Source organism: Osmerus mordax, chromosome 24 (assembly GCF_038355195.1).
Source record: "Osmerus mordax isolate fOsmMor3 chromosome 24, fOsmMor3.pri, whole genome shotgun sequence".
Lineage (NCBI taxonomy): Eukaryota > Metazoa > Chordata > Actinopteri > Osmeriformes > Osmeridae > Osmerus > Osmerus mordax.
In genome coordinates this window covers 5,952,534-5,971,526 of record NC_090073.1, presented here as the reverse complement: position 1 = coordinate 5,971,526, position 18,993 = coordinate 5,952,534, and the positions used below count along the sequence as shown (strand labels likewise).

Genomic DNA, 18,993 nt, shown 5'->3' with positions numbered 1-18,993 from the left:
ATTGAGTCTAGTGGTGCCTGTTTACATTTTGCCAAATGAGACTTTTTGAAGTCCCGTCCGTAGGAGAGCAACAGTGTCCTCGTGTGGTGAGGTATTGTTCATGGCAGAGATTTGTAACCACATTAATTAAAACTCCTGCAATCCAAAGATGAACCAACATTACTTATATTTGTATGTTTATTTACATGGGTAAAATATAAAATAGATTATAAACAAACAGTTCCATAAATCAGTGCCAACAAACATACTAGGTGATATACAACATATTAAGAAAAGTATCTGATCAGACAAAATACCGTTTTATAAATCCACTATTACTCAACCCTTTACGATCTGGGCACGTGATACACAGGTAAGTACCTTGCTCTGTCATTAAATCCCTCCTCCCTATAACAGAGTTTCCCCTACTGCTAATCAATAGGAGATCAATTGCATTCAATATTTGTGTCACATTTTGAGGCTTTGGGGCAAAGAACATCAAAATGCAGCACAATAAAAAGCTACACCTTACACATCATTTGTCTGACAAATGTATCACCGTTCCATAGCTTGCATTCCAAGCAAATGTAAAAACGTACAGTAGCCCAAAATAATCGAAACGTTGTAATAACATTTGTTGTCTATGCTATCAGTGTTTTGAACGGAATATCTCTCTCAAGTAATCTTCATCTCCATCAGTCCTCTTTGAGGTTTCTTAATGCTCTCAGTAAAGCCAGAGGTATGATGAAGGCAGCAGAGCTGATTATGAAGCAGGTCTCTGCTCCAGCTATCCAATACACTGCAAAACAGAGACAACTTTTGAATACACTGAAATTGTTTACACTTTTGAATACAGTTGTATCAAACCTGCGACCGAGGAAGGAAAGGGTGACATCACACACCTGAGGATGCTACGATTGGTCCAAAAGCTCGAGCTAGGGCCCCTAAACTCCGTAAGATTCCCATGACTGTGCCTTTCTGATGGACTGAACCTGGAGGAAAACAACGACTATTTTACAATATGATACAATGTGTGCTTGTGTGTGTCTGGAGAGACATTAAATACAGATATAACCTACCATGGTCAGAAACAAGTGTGGAAAGACAAGGGACAACAATGGCTGCAGCTATAGTAAGAGACAAAGGGACAAAGTTTCATGAATTATCTCAGTAACACACGCAATTGACTATGACATCAATGCTTTTCTTTTTGAAATGTATTATTTAAAAGAGGAAAGACACTTACCAAAGGAGTACAAAACCAACCCGGAGTAAAGTATTGTCAAATTCCATGCCAGTCCAACGAGGAGAAATGCAGGAATAAGTAACATAACTGCCTAAAATTAAAACCGTGTTAGGAAGGGAGCAACTTTTTGAAACATGATTTCTAACGTTACATGATATTTTACAAGTACTAGTCTTGTCTGGTAAAGCATTCTCTACAATGAGAAGACAGTGTTTACCAAACGGACACTCTTGATATGATTCCCGGGTTTGATCCTTCTGGCATAGCCTCCTTGAATCATTGCCATGGTGATTCCAATGAAAAAGAACATCTTTCCCTGCTGCATGCTTTTGAATAGAAAATCACATGTAGTTCCAAATTACTGTGAATCAATTTGGAGTTGAATCAGTTGAAAGTTTTTGGAGTCATGTGTATTGAGTGTACACATTACAGTATAAGAACCCAAACAACTACAGCTAATCAGCTGTGGGGTTCTGATACACACCTCCTCGCCCCCAAGCCTGTACCTTGTAAACTGGAACCGTTGATGAGTGAGGAAACTTAAGGTGAACTCAAGACCGGAGAAGAGGAACAGGTAGGTGAAATATACCAAACCCAACACTTTAAGGTTCTGCATCTCTGTCATCCGACACAAAAACGGGGAAAAGAGAAACAATTCAGATTGTAAGGTAATCAATGTATCAGTGCAATGTGAGGGGCTCATCTCTTGCAATGTATAACTATGACATCGACCTGTACCCACTGTCTTTGGAGGGTGGGTTCTCCGTCCTGGTGACAGCAGAGAAATGAAACAGGGCCACTGGACTGAGGAGATCCCCAGATTCCTGGGTCCATGAGCTCACTGCCGAACACTAGGAGAGACCAGTTGTCCTTGAGCCATCACTCACACAGGGGTTTTGCTGTTATTGACAAAAAAAGTCCCAATGAGATACCTTACCTTGCTGTCTTTGGTCAGAGTCTCTGGCAGCTTCACACAGATGAAAACCAAGTCAGCAGCACTGAAAGCCAGAGCCAGCAGAGCCGGAGCCTGGTAGAACACTTCCTCCTTACTGGAGCTGAGGGCGAAGTAGGCCCCCATCAATGGGCCCACGGTGAAGCCCAGGGAGAACGCGATCCCAATCATCGCCTAGCAACAGGGAGGTACACAGCAAAGTTCCAAAGGGTTAATTTAAGGGCAGAATAGCTTATACAAGGTCCATCTCATAACAGTGACCAAAATAAACACTCAAGTCAAATGAACACTCCTGATGTAAAATGAACACTTTGAATTTAGCTGTGTACGATTATAATTTTTTTTAAATAGACTGACTTTGGGGTGAAATGGTTGGGTTAATTTTCTCAAATAAATTGTAAAGGTGCAATAGTACTGGTAGTTAACAGGACATTCATTTTGTGCATATAGTACATTTTATAGAATGTTCGTGTATGGGCTTTAGAACCTACCATTCCTCTGTTCCGTGCTTTGGGGCAGGGCAGATCAGCCACAATAGCAGTACAGAGGCTTACATTTCCCTTACAAACACCCCCAATCACCCTGGACAGGAGGAACATTCCAAAACTCTGAGAGACTGCCCAGACCGCATAGGAGGACATCAACCCCAACTACAACACAAGATAAGTGAAATTAGTTGACAACACTCCAAAAAAGACCCCTCAAATAAATCTGAATGTCATAAATCAGTGACGAAAAAGAGGTGTTGCAAGATGCACAAGAATATTTAATTCATTATTGTGAGTGAACATCTGTGAGTTGAGTTCAGTTGATGATATTGCACCCACTGTGGTGAGAATGAGCAGAGGCTTCCTGCCATGATGGTCAGACAGAGCCCCAGTTAAAGGGGATGACAGGAACTGCAGCAAGGAGAACAGGGATCCGATTAGACCTGAAAGTATGTGATCAAAGCAAATGGTTGTAGTTTTAGTAGTTTTGTCAAAAAATATTATACACAATTGTCAAGCAGTTACAAATATATCTGTTTAAGTAGAGCAATAAAAATACACTTTTAACTTACCTCCAAATAGGACAGTATTATATTTTGTCTCCATAGGAACTCCAACAGCTTCCCTAAACCAGTCTACGATGCTTTGTAGTGAGAGATAAACAGTATCCTGTCAAATAATGAAAATACAAATTTGTTGAGTGGATCAACACATTTGCTAAACACTCACATGCAGCTGATTTCACATTCCATTATGGAGCATCACAAAATGGACACACAAAGTATTCCTTGTTCTGTACCAGTGCATTCCTTACCTAACCAAGTATTTTATCAGACTCAGATTAGACAACAGTTGTCAGTGTGCCTGACATAAACTTAAACTTCTCCAAATACAGGGAGTTCTGTCACTTGGGTACATTGTAAATAATACAGTAGTCCTACTTCTGTTTGTCCATAGTGGTCGAGTATGGAGGGGAAGAGAGGTAAAATCAGGGTGAAACCCAACAGGTCCAAGAGAAGGGCAAGGAAAACAATGCTGATGACTCTTGAAGAGTAGGAACTTTCATCCTCTTGAGATTTCTCTTGGCTTTTGTTTTCACTGGACATTTCTTCGATGATGACCTTCCAACTAAAACAAAGCAGTATGTTATATCATTAACGATCAAGACGTTGTATTCTGTAGGCTAAAAGAAAAGAAAATTAGTTGCGTCTCTTAGCACACGCCGAGTTCCGCACTGGGGTTGTGATGCAAGGATTACTCTCAAGGAAGTCGCTACATAAAACGAGTAGTTTGCCCCTTGATAAACTTTATAGGCTATATTTCAAAAGTGTGTGCGGGAAGCCATTGCATTCCAAATAAACTGTAGAAGGTGTGACGAGCAGAGGTCAAGGAAGAAGGAAACAGTAATTCCCAGCAGACTTAATGCCGATAGTAGAAACGGTTGAAATACTTTTGAGTTTGAGAATGACAAATTGCTTGACATCAACTGGGATACTGAAATTACGGTTCTCACTTCTGTACTTTAGCTTCTAAAAGAACAACAATTGAGCAACCGCTATTGCTAAGAGAGCAGTGAAAGGGATGACATCAACAGACATTAAAAAAAATATTTACTTACTCTAAATCCAGAAGCAAGTGAATTCAGTGAGATGATTCCGTGAGTACGAGGATGTTAACCCATCTGCGTTAAGTCTAACCATTCGGCGATCTGGACCAGGAAGCGGTGTCCCGTTTCATCTGCAGTGACCAAAATGTGACGTTTTACAAATAGAAAAAACACACCCTCCTCTGATGCCCTGGAACACGCCAATATTCCGTGGATGAGACTCAAACACAATCGATGCGAATATCTTTAAACATGTCGTTTTTGAACATGCGCAGATGTATACGACACAATTTCCCATCTTGTAATCAAAACATTTGCATTAGTTCTCCTTAGGGAGTTACTTACAGAAGTTATGTCAAAGAAAACAAACAGGTGTAGTATAAAATAATTTATTACAAAACACATTAAAAGACAACCAGTTTAAACGTACGTACAAGCTTTAAAAAACTGCTAAATAACTTTAAACAGACATCATTTACACGTGTGCAGTAAAATTAAACACATTAGTCCTTTGCAATATACTTGTGCGTTTACAAACATATTGTAAGCAGTGGATACAGTATTAAACAAACGTAAATGACACCATTCACCCACAATGTCAAAAAATGACAATGTATCACACTATCAAAACAACATCTGTATGTTCAGACATTCCCTTCAGTCGTGGTAACAGGCTGTTACATTCCATGGCACATCACTGTAGTCGCAGTAACAGGCTGTTACATTCCATGCCGTTTGACTGTAGTAGCAGTAACAGTCTGTTACATTCCATGGCGCATGACGTGGCGCTCAAACTCAGTGCTGTTGGAGAGGGTGCGGCCGCAGAGCTTGCAGGAAAACGACTTGACATTGCTGGTCAATTGGCTGCTCTTTAGGAATGTGCAGGAATCTACACAACACAGACAAATGGCGAGAAGATTAGTGACAAAAAAGAGACTGCAGTAAAGCAAATTGTTGATTGTTTCCAGAGTTAAACTTACCTTGAGGTGCAGATAAGACATCATTTTCCTTTTGGAGTCCCTCCTTCGAATGTTCCAGATTCTCAGCCCTCTCATCTTGTTCTTCCCGAAAGGTCCCCTCTTCGCACCCCTGTTCCTCTGTTTTATTGCACTTAACAGATTTATCCTGTTTCACCACTACGTCCTCCAGGCTCTCATCTTGACTGCTGTATTCTTCTTGTTTGATGTAGACATTCTCCAGGATTGGCATCTCACCATATTGATCGGCTAGTTCCCTCTTGTTCTTCTCTTTATACACCTCTTTACAATCCATAAATGAATCCTCTAATAAATCTTTGTTCTCTGTGACTTCTATATGTTGTATTTTACCAATCTCTTCAGTCAATCCTTGACCCTGATGTATAAGCCCGCCTTCAGACTTTCTGTCCATTGTCAACCCATGGAACTGTCCAGCGTTTTGACAGTTTGCCCTAAACTGGCCTTCCCGCCCTTGCATCTCATAAGATTCAGTGTTTTGTTCCATGTCAGTTCTTTCATGCTTCTCGTGCTGTACTATGTTTGGGCCCGCAGTGTTCTCTGGCTTTTTGTCTGCTTCTGCTACGACACCGTGTTCCATATCTGTGCCTGGTTTCTGATCCAGCCGTTCCTCCTTAGCGTTCGTTGCATCCTCTGCTTTCACCTGCCATGGTGTCCCATGTAATCTAGTAGGTTCCGGGACTTTCTCCTCCATTTCATCTCGTTCCTCCATATCCTCGTCCTCCTCCTTTGTGTGTTTTGCTAGATTCTCTACCTCCATGGCAGACGGTTGCTCAAGGTTTGAATCATCACTTTCTTCGCCTTGTTTCTCATGCTTGAGGGTTGTCCCATGGTCTTCTTCCTCTTTATCCCCCGGCTCCATGTTGGATTTTCCTTTCTCTTTCCCATTCAGCTTGGTCTCTAGTTGCTCCAGACTGACCTGTCCCACCAACTCATGGTTCCTTACGACCTATGAGAGCGAACAAAAGAATGTGATGAGTCATTACACTCGGGGGACAATCACTTCATTTGAAATCTGGCCATCCAAAATGGACAGAAACGGCCTGACCCTGACCTGATGCTTGTCACAAAGGTGGGCCTCCAGCCCACTCAGCTGGGAACAGTCGAAGAAGCACAAGCGGCACTTGTAAGGTTTGATGTTGTCATGCTTGAGCATGTGCTCACTCAGATTCTCGTCGCTGGCGCTCGAGAATGTGCACTTGTGACAGCGAAAAACAACGTCCTTCAGGTACTGGGACAACTGTGGCCTACGCACCTCTATGGGAACCATACGCTCCTCTGTGATTGGACAAAGAAAATAAGAGAACGCTCTTCGGTTAGGGTGTGACAGAAAGACCACAAGTCAGTAGGTCCTTAACTGCCATGATTGTTTACTACAGAACATTATACAAAATAACCCACCTCGATGCAATATAATGTGGTCAATCATGTTGTTTTTGTTTTTGGTGTGGTAGAGGCAGAAAGGGCAACGCAGGTCCGTCAACCCAGCTTCTGCCAAGCAGTTAGCACCGCCTGCATCTATGTGCATGTCAAACCTCTTCCTAAAGACAGCAAACAAAAACGAAGCATTACATTACAGCCATTCAAACATACCCTCATGAGTACCCATTTCACTTTAGGCTCTATTCAATTCAAATGATACACTTTAGACAGACAATGTCATTTCACATATTCACGTTGATCTTGGAGGGTGGGGAATGGAAAAACGAACCCTTACCGGAAACCTGTGAAGAAGGAGCAGTCCTTGCATTTGAGGAGCCGTTTGCCATTGTGTCGATTTAGGTAGTGTCGACGTACACTTGATATGTGCTCCGAGGTGAAGTTGCAGAACTCGCAGTGATATAAGCCATCGTAAAAGGCCCTCGAAGCTTGTGGGATGTCAGCAGCAGGGTGTTTTCTCTTGGCTATATGCTTGTAGTGATTCAACTGGCGCTGTACATGTGGGGGCTCCGAGTATCCACGTTCTATGGAAGAAAAGTATGACACGGTTCAGAGGGGAGAGCATTTTTTTGTTGTTGGCAAGTATCAAACTCATGAAATAGGATCACTTACTCTGTGTGGAGGAATGTTCCTGTATGATGTCACCCTTCTGAGGTCCTGTGGGGTCTAAGGCTTCTTCCCTCAGGTTGTTCTCTGCATCCTTTTCGCAAGTTGTGGGGATGTCAGGGTCCTTAACTGGGTACTCAATCATATCAGCAGCTGGAAAACAAGAAAATATTTTACTTGACATAAGGCAATAGTTTCGTATTTTTCAACTGTCAAATGTATATCAACACCGAATTCGAAACAAGTTGAGTTTCAAGGCAGATGACAAAGCATGTTCATGTTATTGTGTTGCTACGAGGTTCTCACCTTCATGTTTCTTAGACAGGTGGTTCCTCAAGAGGATGACCAAGTTGGTTTTATACCCACACAGCCCACAGTGAAACTGCTTGATGGTCCCGGGTCGATAAATTATATTCTCTTCAATTCTGGACAAGATGGTCAAACATGTCACCAGTGAGTTATGTGAACAATGTTTTAAGTGCTGAAAAGCTACATTTATGTGATACACAGAATATGATACAGTACAGTTAATATCGTCTGTCCTCTTACATGTGCTTAGGCATCGTGCCCGTTCGCTTGAGCGAAGCTATGGCAGCATGGCTTCGCTCATGTGATCGCAAACCTTTCAGAGACATGAAAGAGCGACCACACTGGATGCAGGGGAAACCCTCTGCTCCGTCAGTTCCCTTGTTAAGGTCCACCGAATCAGGAGTTCCAGAAAGGGACGTCTCAGGACTCATCTTTAACGTGATCGTTCCCACCTGCGTCACGTTCCAGCGAGACAACTCCTGTATGGTCAAGAGCTCAGGCAGTTCTGGGCTTTCAGGCTGAGGGATTTAAAAAAAAGAAACGTACAATGGTTATAATAGGACAGACGGTTGTAATTCTAAGGTACTGACAAGCAAACAGTCATATACACAAAATCTTAGCAACATCCCTTACCTCTGCAGGCTTCAGCTTTGGTTGTTGCGCTTCAACCACTGGTTTCAACTTTGTCCGTGCCAAAACCTCGGCATGACGGTCGAGATGTAGAGAGAGCTTTCGATTGCCCTGGATTTTCACGTTACAGTGTCCACAACGGTATAACTGTAGATCCGTTTCTGCAGTGTTTGACAGAATGGTGAAGTCCTGCTTGAAGGCGGTGGAGTGAAAATTGGTGTAATGGATGCTGAGCAACAACGCTGAGTGAAAGTACTTGGTGCACTTCTTGCATTTGATTGGACCTTTCCCGGATGATTTCGTAAATAATTTGCTGATGCTTCTTTTCTTTGTTTGATTCTTCGTCATGGTGTTCGTGGAGCGTTCCTGTGCACTGTTAGCCGCAGGTCGTCTCGACATACAATGGAGATCCAGGTCATCGTCACTATACGATTTCGCGAGAGGGTTTGCGGATGCTTTCCCCAAAGACGCCTGGCCTTCTGGTGTAGGTGATGGGCAAACGTCTGAACTCTGCTTTTGCATCAAGCTTGTGTGTGTTGCCGCAAAGTAGGTCCTGTACGCGTCTGGACCGTGCATCCTTCTGTAGTGGTTTGCGAGGTATACAGGCACCACAGATGAATACGAGCACACACAGCACGTGTATGTATGCTCTGCCGTGCAACTGTGGCTACTGTTAATGTGGCTGGCAAGGTGCTTCATTGTAGTGCAGGTAAACGTGCAGCGGTGACACCTCCTTTTCGAGCCCCTGGAAGTGCCAATCGAGCCCTGGGTGCTTCTGTATTTGGAGAGCAATTGTTTTTTGATGACATGGGCCGTTTTGACCGTTTTGAGCTTTGTCGAGGCAGTACTGTGGCGATGGGTTTCATTGTGAACTTTCAACTTCTTCAAAGATGCATGGGTGACCGGACACAACTTGCACGAGTAGCCCTGTAATGTTACCCTTCCTGATCTTTTCCTTACACATTGTTGCACGTTGGGAAACTGAACTATTTTAGTTTGAAGTCTCTCCGCCCTGGCTTTGAAGGAAGGGTGCTTCATCTGACAGTGAGTGAGAACACCGTGACAACGTGTATTCACATACGAACACACCTCACACCTGTACACAGAGGTTCGCACGCTTACTCCAAGTTCTTTTTCCGTTTCCTTTTCAGGTTTGTAGTCGGGATGTTTTTTCCCACAATGAGTCATCAGACCGTGATGCGTGTTGAAATACGTGGAACAGACGGCACACTTGAACATTCTTATAGACGCCGACGTATCATGAGATGAGTCCCCAGAAATATCTTCTGCCAGTTCTTCACAGTCTTCAACTGGCTTCTGGTAACTCTCAAAGGAACCAGGCATCTCGTTGTGCACATCTCCGAGGTGGTGCTTCAGTTCACCCGGCTGCCGACTAGTGATGACATCGAGGACGGAGCCGTCTTCTTTTACAGACCATGGGTGGACAGCACGGTAATGCCGCTTGACACTTGCAATAGAAGAACCTTTAAAGGGGCAAGCACGACAGGGATAGACTTTTGCCGTTTTTCCGCCAGGTTTCGGAGAGGGCGCCGTCTTGTTTCCTCCCCGGGTGGCCTTCTGAGGTGTGTGCTGGTCTTCCACGATTTTTTCTGAGTCAGGTGACACATTTGTAGATGGAGAAGCCTGAGGACCAGCATATAAATCTAAAGTTATGTGGTCAAGACTAAAGCCACCACAAAGAGGGTGACACTTCTGGTAATGCTGTTGCACTTTTTTGGCATCAGGGTTTGAATAAACACACCACTGACAGTGATAACCTGGCTCCAACAGGCCATCTAGATAAGCTGAACGTACAACCTCTGCTATTGTGGTTTTTATCCGGTGTTTGTTCATCATGTGCCTCTTCAAAAGATACAGGTGTGGTGTAGTGTAAAGGCATGTGCCGCACTTTAAGGACCTAAGATCTGACAGTTTTTTGACAGAGGGTTTAGACAAGTCTGTATTTTCCAGCTGTGTCTTCTCCAGTTTTTCATAAACCATAGCAGTATATCTGTTTATTTCCTGAGCTGATGGCTTAGGTATAGAGTGTTTCCTAAATTGATGGTTAGCAATGATTTTCACTTTTAAGTGAGAAAAGTTGCAAAACTGGCAGAACATCATTTTATCTGTCCCTTTCTGCACAATGGGAAGAGGCAAAGCGAAAGACTTTGACGAACTTTCTCCATCAGATGTTTGTGGTTTCTCACGAAGCATTATAGTATGCCTGAGAACCTTTTCAGTATTTACTACGATATCTTTGTGCCTCATCCTTTGATGGTTAAGAACCCCCCTGACAGCACGATGTCCATAGTTGCACAGCTGGCAGAAATACATGTCTTCCAACCCGCTGTGAATTTTAGAGTCAGGGGATGTGGAGCCTTTTTGTGAGGAGAATTTTGCTAAAAGCTGGGACTTCTTTGAATGACTTTGGACCTCGGCAGAATAAATGTGGATTTGTAAAGCAGTTGCCCTAAGTTCATGATGTTTTTTCTTTTGATGAACAAAAACCCCCTTCACCGTTGGGTGGTTGTAGTTGCACACCTGACAGAAATACATCTTCTGGAGGTCCTTTGGTACATCATCAGATGTGTTCAGAGATGGGTTTGGAGATTTAAGAGGCGATACGTGAGGTGATTTTTCAGGTGTTGAAGGAGTAGACGCAGCTGCTTGCTGTTTGATTTGTTCGATTGTTGCTCCTGAATTTGGATGTTTTTTCTGGTAGTGGACAACCATAGCAACTACAGACGTATTACTGTAAGAACAATACTTGCAGTGGTGCATTTCCTTGTCCACTCCCTTTGAGGCGGGACTTTTGAGGGGTGAGGTTCTGCTTGTTTCAATGTGCTGTGCCTGCACTCTCTCACGGGATATTGCACTGTTTGGGCTATATGTTCCTGTGGATATTGGGGATTGAGAAGGCTTCGTTTGTGGATTATTGGCAGTGTAACTATAGAACATCAAGGGATTGTTTGTTTCCTCCATTACATGCTCTCTTCTGTAATGGATTTTCAAGAACGAACTTTTGGGAGAGGTATAGGTGCAAAGGAAGCACTTGAACACCAGATCGAGCTGATCTGATCTCTGCATGAATACATCAGGAGCTTCTGGGTGTTGAGCACCGTAGTGTTCCTTGAGGTCATCCACAGTTGTGAAATCAATAGGACACTCCAAGCACCTATAGGTAGCACTACTGTCATTTGGATCAAGTATATACTTAAAGGTAAACCTGATGAATGGGTGCATTCTCTGATAATGGCAGCTAATACCACGGGAGAACTTGTGACTGTAATCGCAGTGTTTGCAACAGTAAAGTCTCTTTGATTTGTCAGAACTCTCACCATTTGCGGAGTCAGGATGGTCGACCATTTTTGCTCCTACATTTGCCTCTTCATCCTCACCAACTTCACCGTTAAAATCAGAGCCCCTTGACACCTTCGTCTTGATAACTGTACTTTCATGGTTTCTCGTATCAAGCTTGCACTTCTTCTTGGCCGGAAATAAAGAACTGCCATCATGAGATCTCTTAGCAGTGGTCTTAGTGGCTGACCCTACCAAACCATCACCCATTTCAGGTTTACAATTCTGTAGATTAGTCGGCGAGGAGCCAAGACTGGGCCACAGTGTGGTTGTTTTACCGTGTTTCTGTTGTTGATGATTACGAAGGTCTGTAAATGAAGATGAAGTGAAGCTGCAGGACAGGCAGCAGTGCCTGGCCTTAGAGTCACTCTCCATTAGGGCTTGTACATCACTATCCCGGTTAGGCGACTTCAATTTACTTTGTGATGACTTCGGTGTGGATTGACTTGGACTGATTGAAAAGGTAGTTCCTGAGGAACCTTTGTGTTGTTCCGGATCCTTCAACGATGAATGGGAGCGGTTGTTTTTTGAGGTAAACATTGAATATGACGAATTCAGCCTTCCCTTTTCTCCAAGTTTGGGCGGGGATACTCCAAGTGTGTTAACTGCATTCTTCCTGACAGTAACCTTTGCTTGGGTTTTGACAAGGCTTTTTTTACCTGATTTGTGATAGTTTTTTTCATGGTTGACTAGTTCAGTCCACCTGTAAGATGTGAACACACAGTATCTGCAAGAAAAATGGTCCTCTGAATAGTCTGATGGGGAGGGGCTGGAGGATGATTTGGTGCCAGTCTTGAGGGGGATGGAGTCACCATCACCCCGGGGTACATCCACGTTAAAGCCATGCACCTTACTTACATGTTCGTGAAGGAACTGCTTAGATTTGAAGATGAGGATGCAGTAATTGCACTGGAATGACTGAATTTGAGATTTGAGTCGCTGAGAGTCACGTTGATTGGCAGTCATTTGGTCAAACTTGTGAGCATGTCTGGATTCTGAGGGACAAAACAGTGAATCAGTCAATTAATCGAAATTACTGTATGACAAGTAGTGTAAAGGCAACATACAATTTGTTATACCTTTTTCCATTGCAAAAAGCCCAAAGGTATGCAATCACACAGGAAACACCTAGAACATATACAGTAATTAATACATTGTAGAATACAACCATGGTGTAACTGTAACAAGCCTGAAAGTAATACAGCTGCATATAAATATATGCACAATATACCCAAGATAAACCTCAACATGTCTTACGCTCTTAAATTGTTAAATGCAGGATGACTGACCGTTAGTGTCTTTGACTTGGAATATGTTTGCTGTTAATACTAGATACAGATCTAAACATAATCACTCTCTGCAAGATGTCGATGATTTAGTTAGCTCCATACAAGACTCATTCCAAGATACAAAAGGAGTGCTTATGGGATTAGAAATTTGTGCTTTACAATTGTCCGTCATGTTAGCGAGCTACTCCTTCTGAGAAAATCTAGGGGACACTGGAAAGGCATCCGAACCTCGTTTTCTAGTGACCCACCTCGAAACCTATTCTACAGTAGTAGGCTAACATGTAGCTAGTTTGCTCATGAGCTCGTTTGCCCGAGACATATAATGTGATATGCAATATGCATGTAACCTTACTAAAAGTGTATACTCACACAATTTCGACCATCAATAAGCCTCAGACAATGTTATGAGAAGCCTTTTTGCAGAGGACAGCTTTGTAAGTGTTCGCCATCTTTCCCGCGACTACCATGCAAGCTCGTGTGTCTTCCGCTTGCATTCAGTTCAAGCAAAGCCGGGGACAAGGTAAGGGGATGCACAAAGAAATTCCTCAAACAAGCGCCGAGTGACTACATGAATGTGTTTATTACGTTTGACCGTATCACAAAGATCTGCTTGCATTTTTGTTGTTATTTTATTGCAAATCCTTTTTCAAGTGTCAAATAGATTTTCCATGTATAAAATCCAAATCATGACGACTGTTATGATAAACTACACGTGGGACGGCAGTGGCAGAACACCAAATTGTATTAAGGTTCCCGACGGAACATTTTACCTCACGTACCCACTGTCATTGTAACAGGAAATGATCGCGTCTAAGGTATGCCTTTTTGAACGTTTTTGCTTCTGTCACTAATGACAATCCAATTATTCACACTGACCGTAGCCTCCACAAACTCCCTGTGTCTAGGCAGTCTTTATTTCACAAGCTTAAGTTTGTGTTTTTTGATACTGGCTCAGACAAGCTGCTATTCCTGCAATGTAAGTGACACAGGCTAGCCTTGTAATACTCTTCTTGTGTCGGCACGATGTGCCAGTGAGTGCCACACGTTGGTTCATTTCATTGTTACGTGAAGCACCAAAATAAATGTCCTGAGCATGCAACCCTTTCCTTTTGTTTGTGAGTCCTTCATGACAAAGCACATTATTTGTTAACCAATAAGCGAACACCATGTTTCAAATGCCTTGTGTTTCAGGGCATGACTGACCGTGGAGCGAGAGAGAGATGAACCCTTTTCGGTTTGCCACTCGGCTCACATTAAACACCTTGAGAAGGACACACCATGAAAGCTGCCAGTCCTATCTACCTGCCCTGTCTTCCAGTTTCCTTAAGAAAGATAAAAAGACTGACTTGTCTTCACACTTGGATACAAGCATTTTGAAACGAGTCTTTCACAGCCAACGGCCGTGGTTACATCCCTTGACCAGATGGGACACTGCACCATGTGGGAAAAGACAGTTCAGCTTTTCAGCTGCTGGGATTGTAAACTCTGCTCCAGCAGCCGTGCAGCCATACCTCAGATTAATGCGCCTTGATAAGCCAATTGGTCAGTAAACCAAGTAGTAAGTCTGAACAGTGTATACATAATGTGGCATTGACTTCTGTGAAGTACTAGGCTTAAAGAAAACGATTGGGTGGAATATCTTGGAAGTCTATTCATATCTTGGAAGTCTATTCATATCATGACTTATTCTTGTATAAATATATGCTTAAGCTGTGCTTGAACTAACATTCAGTGTCTGTGAAATGGCTGTCTATGTTGTGTACTGTAGGAACATGGCTGTTGTACCTGCCTTGTACATGGAGCATTGGTCTGGCCGCGGACCCCGGGTGCCTCCCTCACCTGGGCCTGCTCACCTTGTTCGGCACAGGCGCTCTGCTAATGAGAGGAGCTGGCTGCACCATTAACGACATGTGGGACAAGGATTTTGACAAAAAGGTTACATATACACAGCAAATCACACACTGTATTTGTTACACTAACAGTATACAAAAACAGTACCTACTATATCTCACCCCTCTGGTTGTTATACTGTTGTTATCAGACTTGCAACTTCACACAATACACAATTCATATGGAAAAATTAGTGTATTTATAAACCCATTTTATGTGGTCCATGTTTTTGGTCCATACAGGTGTCCAGGACAGCTACTCGACCCATCGCCTCTGGTCAGGTCTCTCAGTTTCAGGCTCTGGTCTTCCTGGGAGGGCAGCTCTCTTTGGCACTAGGAGTCCTGCTCTGCCTCAATTACTACAGGTACTCCAGTCCCACTAACAAGTGCACTTGGCCTTGTTGCGAGTTGTTTTGCAAGGGTATAGCACTTGACTGCAGTTCAAGAGGTTGAAGGTTTAAATCCCCCCTGTACCATAGGTTGCTTTGGATCAAAGCATCGGATAAATGAATACATTAGTTTTTCCTTCAAATTTACAGTACAGTGCAATGTGAAACAGGCAGTTTTGCAGCCTAAGTGGTTTCAGCAGATACATTGGAACCTCCTTGTTCATGGATTGCCACCTATTACTGTCCTTATTTTGTTATTTGCAGCATAGCCCTTGGGGTAGCTTCCCTTTCTCTGGTCCTAACCTATCCACTGATGAAGAGGATCACCTACTGGCCACAGCTGGTACTGGGTATGTCTCTGCCTGCATTGTTTGCTATTGTTATCAAGTAACGGTGCTCCCCTTTACATAGGGACTTTGGTGCTTTGTCCCTATTGTGTTCTGTTTTCTTTTGTACCAGGACTGACGTTCAACTGGGGAGCACTCCTTGGTTGGTCAGCTGTGACCGGCGCCTGTGATTGGTCAGTGTGTTTGCCCCTGTACTTCTCAGGAGTGATGTGGACGCTGATTTACGACACCATCTATGCCCATCAGGTGACTGCAGCAGTCAGCCTGTTAGCATGCTGTTAGCCTGTTAGCATGCTGTTAGCCTGTTAGCATGTAGCTACTTTGGAACGTTAACATTCCAAGCTGTGCTATGCAGGAAAGGTTTCATTCTTGACACTAATAGGACACTAATTGCTAACAATACACAGTTACCATGAGGCTACCCGTTTTGAGTCGTTCTATTTCCTCTTGTAACCAGGACAAAGATGATGACATCAAAATAGGGGTGAAGTCCACTGCGTTGAGGTTTCAGGAACAAACCAAGCCATGGTTGAGTGGCTTCATGGTGACCATGATGTCAGGGCTGGTAATGGCTGGACTCAATGCTGACCAGACTCTACCTTACTACGCTGTGCTCTCCACAGTGGCCATACACCTCACGCACCAGGTAGGAGACATGATGTTATATGCAGTACGTCAAAGTAATTGAGTTTCCTTTAAAATATGTTAATGGCAGGACTTCACTGTATGTACAAGGAAGGCTAAATGTATAAAAACTTTAAAATTATGGTTTTGTGCATTTTTCTCTTTTTCATACAGATTTACACACTGGACATCAACAAACCGGAGGACTGCTGGAAGAAATTTGTGTCAAACAGAAACCTTGGACTGCTGCTGTTTCTGGGAATAGTCGCTGGCAATTTGTGGAAAGAAAGAAGAGAGACATTATTGCAAAATGAGTAACTACAATGAAAACAGCCAATTGTGCAGAAGGCTCTACAGTTATTTATTTCTGGTGCATGACCTATTTATGTTATACATGACAACAAGGTGTATAGCCAATGAATAAAGCTCAATCAGAGCAAGAGTTTTTAATTTACAAATTCAACGTTTTTTTCCCTCAATATTTACTGTCGATATTCGTCCTAAATGACGTCATGTTAGGCGTACATCTAAGTGGTCGTGAATCAAATAGCTGCCCATGAAATCCTAGAAGTGATTCAACGGCATTTCCCCCGATGCAGAGCAATGTGAAAAGAAAGGGGAAAACACCAATGTATGTCACATAAGGAATCTCAAAGACGAAAAGCTTCGAAGCTCAACAGCAATAACGACACATGTAATCACAATTTGAGTGTGCATCCAACCCAGCCCGGCGTACCCCAATTTTCTCCAAGTGGACGTAAGTCTAGTCTTTAAGTGCGGGTGTATCAGGTGATCTGCTTTCACTGCAGAAGCCCAGATCAGAAATCCAACAAACTGGCCTGGGTGCAGACCATGCCACAGTATTGAAAAGCCAAAAGTCATCATTATAGGCGAAGTCCTGCATCGGTTGAAAACTTGCCGACGTAGCCAGGCAGCGGTGGTGGCATTCCACCGCCGTGCAAACACGGACACCCTACAAGACATCTCTGTGGTCAAGAGGTCTCCGTCTGACAGCCCGCTCCACGAAGTTAGGGAGTTTTCAGTGCCGGTTCCCCTGAAGCCAAATCCGGCTGCGTTGTTAAGGCACTCGCTGACCTTCCAGTGTGAATAGTACCTGGTCCTCAGTGCTAATGCTAGTCCCCAGGCCCACACGACGCCACCCAGAGCACTGCAGCGTGGTAGCTCTCCAGCACTGGCTCTGAGGAGACGAGTTAGAAAGCTTCTGAGGCATTCCAGTGAGAAGACCTGGCCCCCCTTCAGGGAGACCACTCGCAGAGGGTGTGGAGGTGGGCTGCGGTCAATCTGTTCCACACAACACACAAACTGATGGTAGGATTGTAAGGGTCCACCAAGCAGGGTTGTGAAGCTAAACATGTAGCTGAGGAGGGAGAGGAGAGCACAGGCTCTGCCCAGGGGCGCTGGCCTAGATGGCATCCTGACTCTGCCTTCCTGAACATCCATAGACACTGAGCTCATTCTCTGAGTTATTAACATCAAAGAGGACACCGATAAGAGAAACCTGAGAGGGCAAACAATTGTGCAGATTCATAACAGATTTAGTTGCACGATCCAATCATTTGTAACTTCAATAATGCTTTTGTATTGCCCAATTGGACGAATACAAGTGGTATTACAATGTACGATGGGAAACTTATCAAGTACAATCCAAAATATATATATTTCCAAGTGAACATAGCATTGTCGATATGACATGAAAAATAGTACCTGATATTAGTGGTCTCGTTGAGATAGTATTCTCGGTACTGCATGTAAAGGTGCCAGACGGTTTGCCAGGACATCTGCACTCCAAACACCCATGGATGGACGTGTGCAGGGCTGAGTGAGCACACCTGAAACAGGAATACCCCGGTGGAAGCAAACAGGAGCAGGCTGTACACTCCCATGCTGACGACAGCCAGGGCACATCCACCCAGCGCCAGAAACACATGCCTGCCAATGTCATCCACATTCAGCTTCATTGTGTCCGTTTGATAGCATGTTACATTAGATCAAGGATAGATAGGGAAGCATACAGACCTGTTTGCCAAGGACAGATATCCCCCTCGGGACAAACCGTAGAATAGAAATGCAAAGGGAACTGAAAAGACTTGATACATCAGAAATGGATGCTGCTCAAAAAGCCAGTGGATGGGTTCCATATTAGAGATGTGTGTGAAGAATGCGTTGACTTGAGGGAGCACATAGGTTTATATAGATTCAGACCAGTATTTATTTTTCCTATACTCAGACAGTAACTATTATCAGACATTCCACGTGTGACTAGCATGAAAATAATTCCTGTTGGTTGCTGATAAGACAGCAAAGCATTGCAGGCATTTACAGATTGAATCAATATGTACTTGTATAGCAACAATACAATCTACCTATTAGTATACCCCAATGTGTGTATCATGATCATGTTAAGTGACTTTGAGGCGTTTGTAAACTTGTGAGCATGCAAGATAGGACTTCACCTAGGTATGTATGTTTAGTTCAGTAGGAGCCTTCAACACCCACTCTTAAACATTAGAAAGGAGCACATTTCCGAAGTACTATCTAAATTCCTAGTATATGTGTGAATTCTAGTCCGGGATTATTATGCAATATTGTTTGATGACCAATCAAAAAGTTTGTATCCTATTCATTTATTTCAGTGAATGGATGACTGCCTCGGTAAAACAGTGTTTGGAGGGCTACTGTAGGTGGAGCCATGTAACCCTGTAACTTGCTACAAGAGACATTACTTTGATAAGTCGATGTGAAAGGGATGAACATGAATCAAAGCTCTTGTTAAAAGACGTTCACTCCTTTTGGTTTCAACTTCTCTAGTTATCTTGATAATCGAGG

The 18,993-nt window shown here is 43.3% G+C and overlaps 4 protein-coding genes across 6 annotated transcripts; 1 reads left to right on the top strand and 3 right to left on the bottom strand.

Annotated features, from left to right (window-relative positions):
• Positions 1–165: 165 nt before the first annotated feature.
• Positions 166–4,424, bottom strand: mfsd10 (major facilitator superfamily domain containing 10). Of its 2 annotated transcripts, none has more exons than XM_067227598.1 (13): positions 4,284–4,424; positions 3,607–3,793; positions 3,238–3,334; positions 3,005–3,108; positions 2,669–2,827; positions 2,163–2,351; positions 1,968–2,076; positions 1,732–1,843; positions 1,443–1,551; positions 1,226–1,316; positions 1,059–1,106; positions 882–971; positions 166–778 (listed from the first exon to the last, which is right to left on the bottom strand). In XM_067227598.1, exons 2-13 carry the CDS (start codon positions 3,769–3,771, stop codon positions 675–677), a joined length of 1,377 nt encoding a protein of 458 aa, XP_067083699.1. In that variant the 5' UTR covers positions 3,772–3,793; positions 4,284–4,424; the 3' UTR covers positions 166–674. The 2 variants fall into 2 exon arrangements, with proteins under 2 accessions (XP_067083699.1, XP_067083700.1); XM_067227599.1 differs by having other exon boundaries at positions 3,238–3,308; positions 4,284–4,422.
• Positions 4,425–4,690: 266 nt separating this feature from the next.
• On the bottom strand, positions 4,691–8,599 carry LOC136933100 (zinc finger protein 462-like). The gene is made up of 9 exons (XM_067228481.1): positions 8,255–8,599; positions 7,862–8,139; positions 7,619–7,737; positions 7,319–7,465; positions 6,984–7,230; positions 6,668–6,807; positions 6,321–6,544; positions 5,252–6,215; positions 4,691–5,160 (listed from the first exon to the last, which is right to left on the bottom strand). Exons 1-9 carry the CDS (start codon positions 8,597–8,599, stop codon positions 5,033–5,035), a joined length of 2,592 nt encoding a protein of 863 aa, XP_067084582.1. The 3' UTR covers positions 4,691–5,032.
• A 5,066-nt stretch (positions 8,600–13,665) lies between these two features.
• coq2 (coenzyme Q2 4-hydroxybenzoate polyprenyltransferase) lies at positions 13,666–16,598 on the top strand. 2 transcript variants are annotated; one of them, XM_067228139.1, is made up of 8 exons: positions 13,666–13,712; positions 14,089–14,439; positions 14,666–14,832; positions 15,030–15,151; positions 15,440–15,525; positions 15,635–15,768; positions 15,980–16,168; positions 16,321–16,598. In XM_067228139.1, the coding sequence occupies exons 2-8, from the start codon at positions 14,118–14,120 to the stop codon at positions 16,462–16,464; spliced, it is 1,164 nt and encodes a 387-aa protein (XP_067084240.1). In that variant the 5' UTR covers positions 13,666–13,712; positions 14,089–14,117; the 3' UTR covers positions 16,465–16,598. The 2 variants fall into 2 exon arrangements, with proteins under 2 accessions (XP_067084240.1, XP_067084241.1); XM_067228140.1 differs by lacking the exon at positions 13,666–13,712 and adding an exon at positions 13,760–13,873.
• Positions 16,599–16,782: 184 nt separating this feature from the next.
• mboat4 (membrane bound O-acyltransferase domain containing 4) lies at positions 16,783–18,305 on the bottom strand. Its single transcript, XM_067228480.1, has 3 exons — positions 18,184–18,305; positions 17,872–18,096; positions 16,783–17,665 (listed from the first exon to the last, which is right to left on the bottom strand). The coding sequence occupies exons 1-3, from the start codon at positions 18,303–18,305 to the stop codon at positions 16,783–16,785; spliced, it is 1,230 nt and encodes a 409-aa protein (XP_067084581.1).
• Positions 18,306–18,993: the final 688 nt, after the last annotated feature.